Source organism: Anastrepha ludens, chromosome 6 (assembly GCF_028408465.1).
Source record: "Anastrepha ludens isolate Willacy chromosome 6, idAnaLude1.1, whole genome shotgun sequence".
Lineage (NCBI taxonomy): Eukaryota > Metazoa > Arthropoda > Insecta > Diptera > Tephritidae > Anastrepha > Anastrepha ludens.
Window position 1 is genome coordinate 66,062,456 of NC_071502.1, and position 8,997 is coordinate 66,071,452.

The 8,997-nt window shown below is 33.3% G+C and overlaps 1 protein-coding gene across 1 annotated transcript; it reads left to right on the top strand.

Moving 5' to 3' along the window:
- Positions 1-399: 399 nt before the first annotated feature.
- Positions 400-2,236, top strand: LOC128866006 (uncharacterized). The gene is made up of 2 exons (XM_054106459.1): positions 400-823; positions 1,026-2,236. Exons 1-2 carry the CDS (start codon positions 794-796, stop codon positions 1,674-1,676), a joined length of 681 nt encoding a protein of 226 aa, XP_053962434.1. The 5' UTR covers positions 400-793; the 3' UTR covers positions 1,677-2,236.
- The last annotated feature ends 6,761 nt before the right edge of the window (positions 2,237-8,997 follow it).

An 8,997-nucleotide genomic window follows, 5' to 3' on the forward strand; every position in this document is an offset into this window, starting at 1 on the left:
CCATCACTTAAATTCCAATATTCGTTTAGTAAAAAGTAATTGAAACACAAATTTCGCTGATTAATTTTGCACCACCAAGAAATGTATGTATTCTTATATGTACAGTTCGTATAATTTTTGCTTGTCTTAGCCCACTGTATATGGGGTTAAGAATGTTTTCAAATCTCAAATCAAATAAACAAAATAAGAACAAGAAGAAATTTAATGAAATGAGCAGCGTGAAAAAAAAACTCCCAAGATTGTATCTCTCCTGGCAATGATTATTGTTTTTCAGTTTGCTAATATTTTTTTTCACTGGGTGTTTTTTTTGCGTTTTGTACACTACTAAAAAGAGAAAATGTAAAAATTATGAAAACAAAAACAAAAATACTCAAGTCAAAGCAAAGATTCGCAGGCAATCAGTGGAGCATTTGTCATCGCCACATTCGCACAAAGTCAAATCTGTAGAAGCTGCGTCATGGAACTTTAAAGCTGAGGCTGCCGGCAACGTTGGCGATGGCGACATAAAACTTAACAGAATACCTTACAACCCAATCAGTCGACAACATTTCACTTTGGCTGTAGGAAGCAACAAACCGCAAGAGCAGCAGCACACAACGGAAACAACAGCAACGACAACAGCAAATATCGGCAAATAAATTTGTATAGCAAGAATATTTACAGTTCGTGGAAGTTCTTGGAATAATCGCAATTAATTTAAGTGTTTGCTCATAAAATTTGACTTGGCATATCAAGCAGTCCATAAAAGAGTTGAGGTGTAGAAATTAGTAATAAGCAGACAAACAGACAGACAATGAACATGGACAGCTGCCAACGGTCATGGGTAAGTGTTAATGGAGGATGATCTGCAGAAAATTTACAAGATTCTAGCAAAAATTAATTGCATGCGGGGCAAAGGTGGCATTATAAGCTAATGGATAAAATATATGATCAGTGAATTATTTTTAATGTGTATAAAAATGTGTTATGCAAATGAAATTTTTACAATAAATACTTCAACTAAACATCCGCCATCCATTTTGCAGCACCTGCCGCTGTTACTCTGCATTCTAGTACTCAATTTTGCGAGTGCCACACCGATAGATGCAACACCAGATACAGACGCGCCTAGCAAGGCAACCGTGAACACCACTGAGGAGGCCGCAAAATTTGTCGTCATCACCGAGGATGTGATACCTGATGTCGAGAATACCACACAAAAAGTGATACGCGTTAATCCGCTCGATCTGCCCGCGCTAACAGAGGATCGGAGCGGTAGCATGGACTCATCGTTGTACAATATACAGAGCATATTGCCAGCAAATCGTAATTATGTGAACTCGAATCGTATGCGTGGTACAAAACCGCGTGTGAAGAATTCCATCATGAACGTTGGTGCTTACCCACCTGTTATAAGACAACTTATCGAGCCGAAGTTCCGCAAAACGCTTAATAATCAAATGAAGCAATTGCACTTCCTTTATAATCAGAATGCATTGGATCGACAAAAATTGAGCAAGGCGATGCGCGTGCATGTGGCACCAGGCGCCTATCCAGTTTACTACGCCCTATCGAAAACCAATGGACGTTTTGGTAAATTTCCGATCAAAGGTTTTCGTACGCCGACAGAGTTTCTAAAATATTTGGCCAAAAATAAAGCGGCCTCGTTGGATAATGCACAGCGGCTTGAGAGTTGAATTGAGATGAGCGCTGATAGCAGTGGGGAAAAATAAAAGAAGAGAGGAGAGTAATAGAGTTGAAAGGGTAGTTATTTAAATGATATTATTTTATTTATATATTGAATATGTATAATTTGTATATTTAATATAAATTGATATTCAAAAAGGTATCCTAGAGAAAGTAGTACTGGCTTGAGTGGCAACATGGAAGTGGTAACGAAGAGCCACCTTGTCAATTAAAAACACAAAAAAAAATTTTAATATTTCTGTTTAACAAAATTATTGCGAATATACATTTTAGAAAAATTCCAGGATATCATCAGCAGCTTATAAGAAGAAGCTGATAGATATTCAAATGCAGCCAATTTGTTATGAAAATAGTTGTAATTTGTTTTTTAACGAAATAACCAGAAACTTGCCTTTAATATCGTATGTGATGTACATAACTAGCAATTAATTAATTTATATTTCTTAATTTAATTATTTTTATTTATAGATAGCGGTAGAATGTACTTAAGAATGCGGAAAATAATGTAATTTTAAAGAGTGCCAAAATAAAGTAAAATATTTATATTATATTATTTCTTTTACATATTTATTTATTCAATCAAATATGCAAGTAAACAACGAAGAAACAAGTGCTCCGCTTGTTGCCAAGTATTCGCTACTGTAGTAAACCTCTTTTGATTAGAAAAATTTACTTATTAGAGAGTTCAATATATAGAGGGTATTCCATACTTGACACTTGTGACCTATGAGTACTTTGTACAGCCACAGAATGCGAGGAAATCGTAAAATTTTACTTTGAAAATAAATCTTAGAATTTCTCAACTCAGCTTGCGTACCAGCGAAAATGTTGAGTCATTACGCGTGAAAAGGCACATTTCACCCTCATACAGGTGTAAGAGTGAACAAAAACAAATTGTTGTTTCTATGGTACTGAAAATTATCAAATTTGGTATGAAGTAGCTTTGGAGAATGTTAAAGTTCTATTTGGAATGGACAATCGAACCAAAGTGATTCCATGCCAAGTTATTCAAATACGTTGGATATCGCCGTCAATTCTTCTAAGACTTGATGTACTCGTACTACGAGTATATTTGTAGGCTTGAGTATAATAAGAAGTATAAGTAAATAAATTTAAAAGAATTTATAATGCATAAATAGTTGAACATTTAGCGTTTTTTATGTGAAATATCTTCGGTTCCTTTTAACATTTTTTGGTTTAAAAGCGCTAGTATTCGTAAATTACGCCCGTTTGCACATCGATCGCAGTGTGGCTTTGTATCGCGTGTTTTGTTTTGCCGCTCAAGAACTAGCGATATCGATAACTGTGGTTTGACAGCTGAGAATGGCTAATTTTTTTGACATTTCTGTTCGATAAGGTTTGGCAAGTCATCGTGAATCGTTTAACCCCAATCGTAGAAATTTATTTTCAAAAAAATAAGTCTATTTCTAAAGTTTATCTAGTGAAGTGTTGAAGAAGATGCCGAAATGTCGATTCCTTGTCGCTCTCAACATGTTGCTCTATCCTTCGTGAAATTCTATGAAATTATCTACCAGATTATGATAAAAAAAAATTCATTCCAACATTTCTGTTTTGATATATTAGTAAGCAGATACATGGTATTTTTCACTGGTTTTCTGTAGTATTTGTATTAGTAATTTAATCACAATGACGTTTCATTTTGTGTGAAAAATGTGAAGCATAGTGAATATTTTATTAAGGGGACAGATACCCCTAAAATTTCAAAAAAAACATTTTTTTTTTCATAAAATGTTAACATAACCCTTTATGAATAAGTTAAACAATTTTTAGAACGTAAATTTAAGTTTTTCTTATATTACAGATAGTCAACCGTGACGACTCTAGTCTTTGTGTTCGAGCGCTGGGAGAGGTATAGTTACGTTGCCGACTTTAGACGCGTTTTTCTCAAAACTATATTTTTCGAATTGGCATACACGATAACTCAAAAAGTTATTGACCGATCTCCCAGAAATTTTGCACACATCTTTTTTATGATATTAATTTTTTTGAACATTTTACAAGTTTTCCAACATTTTTCGAAAAAATAATTTTTTTTTAAACAAAAATAGTAGGAAAATTCGCCCCAAAATTCATTGTTTTTTGTAAGCATTTTATTCCACTAATTTTTTTCATTTTTTTCTTAATTCATATAGAAATTATGACATTAGTAAACAAAAAAATGTTTGGTTTTTTGTTTTCAGGTCATTGACGCCGATGCTACAATGCCCGCCGATTGAGAAGCCCCGCTGCGATCTTCCTGGAAGAATTGAGTGTACATCCGCCATTTTAAATGATTAAAATAAAAAAAGAAATTTATATTGTCTTAATGTATAAATAAACTGTATGCCAATTTTGAAAAAAATGTATTGACTTCTTTGTTTTAAATAATTTTAATGAAAATCAGGGAAAATATGGCCGTTTACAGTTATCTGCCCCCTTAACTTAGCATACATCTTTCAATATACATATTTTTTTACAAAGCATATTTTATTCTAAAAAATTAAAAGAACTGTATGAAAATGTTAAAAAGAACCGAATATATTTCGCTTTAAAAACTCTATAGAAAAATGTTTAACACTAAATATATCTGAAAATTATCAAATTTGTATCAAATTATTTTCAGTTTTTTTCTTAGTATAACCAAACCTGCAAATAAATCAATTTTTAGAACAATATGAAACAATATCCAAAATATTCCATCACTTGCTTGACATTGAATCGGTATTGTACGATCGTTCACACCAAATAGGCAGCGTGGCAGTCGAAAAATTTACTGAACATAATTTTCTTTTGCCGATTCATCTCCAAAAACAACCAGGCCAGCAAGCGCGCTTGTTCGATTTGAGCTCAAAGAACTTTTTGCGTGAAAATCCCGGGATAGTTAAAAAATACTCGTGTTTTTTGTGACTTAAAAATTACCAGGACCCCGGAATCTCAAAATTGACATCCCTAATGTACACAAAATAATAGCTTTTCAGATTCCTCTCATTAATATTTTATCAGCAGTACTGCAAAAGATGTGTGCCCCTTAGACCTACGATTTATATCACTTTCTACCCAATTTGTGGAGTGAGATGCTATTTATGTACTCTTTAAAGAAATGATAGAATTGTGTTGAACTACTTTCTAATTTTGAAAACATTGATAAATCAATAAAAACTGAGAACTCTGGAGTCTGATAAAACAGATATTTTTTTTTTATTTTTTTTATTTTTTATTTAGTCAGGATAAAGGTATATGCAGAATCTTAGGGCATATCGGATACTCAAAATTTGGGTAGCTGCAGGGATTTTCATGTGTATTTGCACAAGTTTTTTGTACTTACACTCTCTGCAAGCCAACCGATAGTCGGAAATGGGTTGCTGCGCTCTCAAGTAATGTAAGCAATTTAAAAAATTAGCATATTTGGTAGGAAGATTTTTATATTTGTATATTTTTAAAAATCTCTCGGAAAGATACATTTTTATTATATATTTCCAGTAATTACTAAAATGCTGCTTAAGGGGTAACACCACTGTACACGCGTAAAATAAACACGATTTTTAAAGAATTTTTTTGTATAGAAGAAAAAGGAAAACAATCACTCTGTTTGGGGAAGTTATTACTTATATACTAAAATACAAAACTACAAAGTTTGATCGAAAAATTTTACAAAATGGCGGCATTGGAGATATTTTTGTAATGTGGTTTCTCTTGAAGGAGCTCCGTGGCACGCAGCACAGAGGGTGCAAATTTTAATCTGGAACAAAGAAAAATTTTTTTTCCCAATCTAGATAAGAATAGCTAGAGAAACACGTAGGGGATTTAAAAAATATTTATTTTTGTGGAATTAGCAAGCATTTGAAGGAAAAAACTCTATTTTGGACTAAAAAAACGGCACTTAAATAATTATAAGAATCGTTTAAATTAATCTATCGAAAATCCCCTACGCTCTTCTCTTAAGAAGGTTATTATACAGACGTAGTGAAAACCCTGATTAAAAATATTTAAAATTGTTTGAGTTATGCTGCGTGCCAATTTCAGAAAACGTGTTTTGAGAAAAACGCGTTTAAAGTTTGGAAATTTGGAGAAATCGTTAGGTAGCAGTCACTAACGCTTGGTTAAAAGCTTAAAATATTTATGAAATAAACTTCGGTAACGTATAAAACTTTTTGTTCTGTATTTTAAAAGGTTCAAAGAATTTTTTAAGCTTATAAAAAAAAAATCAATTTTTTGAAATTTCTACAGTGGTGTTTTCTGATGAAAAAAATTTCCCAATTGAGCAGTTCATAAACACTCAAAACGATCGTGTTTAATTGACCGTACGCGCATACGAGAGTTTGAGCCTACGTATGGCTACTCGAAGCAATTTCCCATCGCAAGTAATGGTTTGGGCCGCAGTGACCGCTCTATCGAGCCTGGTGTCAAATTGAACGCGACTTATTGTCGGGAAAATATTTTAGAAGCTGCTTTAGAGCCGTGGACTCGCAAACATTTTGGTCGTAGACCATGGACGTTCCAACAGGACTCGGCACCGTCTCATAAAGCTCGTGTGAACCAAGAATGGTTAAAAATCATGTTCCACACTTCATTTCGTCCACACAATAGCTTTCGAATTCGCCAGACGCAAATCCGATGGGCTATTCCATCTGGTCCATTTTGGAGAGCAAGGTGAGGACTAAAAAATATGCCAGTATGGATGCGCAGATGCGCTGAAAAAAGCGATTATACGAGAATGGGCCAAAATACCTCAAGATCACATTTGTGCAGCATGCAACTAATTTTTTGACCGTTCGAAGGCTATAGTCAAGGCAAAGAAAAGGTGGTCATATCGAGCTAAAGTGAATGTATGTATGTAAAATTGTAACCTTTTTTGAACAATTTTGTCTTTGAAATCAATAAAAACTAATTTCACACAAAAAAGTTATGGTGTTTTGAATAGGTAACACTTCTTATCGTTCACCCTGTATATGCCCTCACAATTATTATTTTTTGATAAACCATTGAGAAGGAAATAAAAAGTACTTTTTTATCCTAACAAAAAAAAGTACCATAAAATGATTTTTTTGTTTTCTGAAATTAGCTTCGTGACGCGTAAGTATTTTCATCATTTTAGGTAAAAGGTACTTGAGTCAAATATTGTACATGCAAATATATAGACGGTATATTAAATACAGTCACTAATACCTTATTTCATGTAGATACGATTTTTGTCTTCTATATATAATACAATAATATTTTTCGAAAATGGAAAAAGAGAGTAGATACGCAGATATTTTATTTATTTTGTTTTATTTCAGTTTTTAATAGAAAATACAAATAAGTGTTTACTCATTTCATTGAGAGAAATCACGCCGCAGCTTAAACGATGCAACTTAAAAAAGATTTAATTTTTAACATTTTAAGGTGTTAGTACTTTGTTGGGTATCCTTTATTATCATTTATGGCTTGAAGTCTATGGGGCATGGAGTCAACCATTTTTTTTTGTGCCTTCTGGACTAGTTTTGTTCAACTCTTCAAGTATCGCCGTTTTGAGATTATTTTTCTTATATTTGTCTTCAAAATAGGCCACAAATTTTCGATGACGTTCTATTCCGGTGATTGTGCAAGAGTTTCAGCAATACGAGAACATTTATATATGAAACATGTTTGTATTATTTGTGGCTTGTACTTAGGGTCATAATCTAGATAAAAGCGAAAGTCATCTTAAATTTGTAACTCTCCAGCGCTTTGAGCCAAATTTTCTTGCAGAAGTTTTAAATAAACATATTTGTTAATTGTTTCCTCGGTGAAGGTCAAATTTCCAACCCCATTTGATGACATGTATACCTAAACCATAACGTTGCCACCACCGCGCTTCATAGTAGCTCGCAAATTTTGGGGTTTGAACACCGTATTGGCTTTGCGCCGTTTAAAGGTCTTCCATTTGGTTCAAATAAGTTTATTTTTACCTCGTCTGCAAAAAGTGCTGAACTCTCATTTAGATGATCACGCGCAATTTGTAATTTTTTACTTCTATTATTAAAATTATTTGAAGTAATTATTCACAAATGTCAAATGTATTTAAAAACAAGAAAAACAATTTGGTAATATCTCGCGCTCTTTTATTGCATCATCTGGTCTTCCGCAAGGTAGCGCTCTTAGATCTCTTTTGCTTTAAATCGTTATTTTAGATATATAAAACCGTCACGAGGCTTTCTGATTCTATCAAAGTTCACTCGGATCTTGATAATGTAACAGCTTGGTGCAGCCGGAATCGTTTGCAAATAAATACTAGAAAAATATTAAAATTATATTGTATTAAAAAATACATCTTTTTTAGGATTTTTCAAATCTTGATCTTCTATGCATAATAGCTATTATATTGGTGACAAAGAGCTGAGTACGTTTGGTGAGACATCCGATCTTGGAGTAGTTTTTGATTCAAATTTCTTTTGCATATCCAATTGAATTACATCATCGTAAAGTCTTAATTCATGCTTGCATTTATTTGTCGCTTTAGCTCAAATTTTACTGATCTGTATACACTTAAACTACTGTTTACAGCTTTGGTCCATCAAAATTCGAATATGTGGCCTTCATATGGAGAGCGTAATATGTCTGTCATATAAAACGGCTTGAAAATAGTTAAACAATTTTTAAGCGCTATGCTCTAGGGTCGATTTCATGACCCGATACCGTCCTACAAGCAGGACCCGCAAGCTTGAGTTCCGTTATAAGAAACATTTATATGCTGCTAAAGTGGCATATCCTTTTTGCTGTACGCTCTGTGTAATTTAATAGTTTTGTGAAAAATTTAGGAATCATTCGATGTGTTTACAAATTGAGTTGTGCTTATGAAAAACAATTTCAAGTAGTATTCCTATGTACATATCCTAAAGGTCCAAAAATGTCACAGGCAGTGGCAACAAAAATATTTCAAGAAGTCAAGAAGACAAAACAAAAAAATATCTCTCCAAAGCAAGATCGGAAGATCATTGATTTGTTTATAGAAAAACTGAAGTTATTGTTGCGTGAAGCTGAAGAAATTTTATGGAAAAGTTGTGGTAATATATCTAAAGACACGATTCGAGTACGTTTACATGTAGAAGACATCGAATTCCGGAGCAAACCGCTGCTCTCAGTATCACACATTGAAAACAGACTTGCATGGGCTAAGGCAAATTCAGAACGAAGTGGCACAAATGTAATATTCTCGAATTTCCTTCCATACAACTATTATGCGTTGGTTCTGGCAAACTGCTGGTAATCGACAACTTCAACGAACGGTTAAACATCCAGTTAAAGGTGTTCTCCAAAAAAGGATTTGGACGTTTATTTGTATTTAGAGCC

Coding starts and splice junctions, on each gene's coding strand:
- LOC128866006 (XM_054106459.1), top strand. CDS start 794: ATGAACATGGACAGCTGCCAACGGTCATGG. Junction 824..1,025: donor ACAGCTGCCAACGGTCATGG/GTAAGTGTTAAT, acceptor TCCATTTTGCAG/CACCTGCCGCTGTTACTCTG.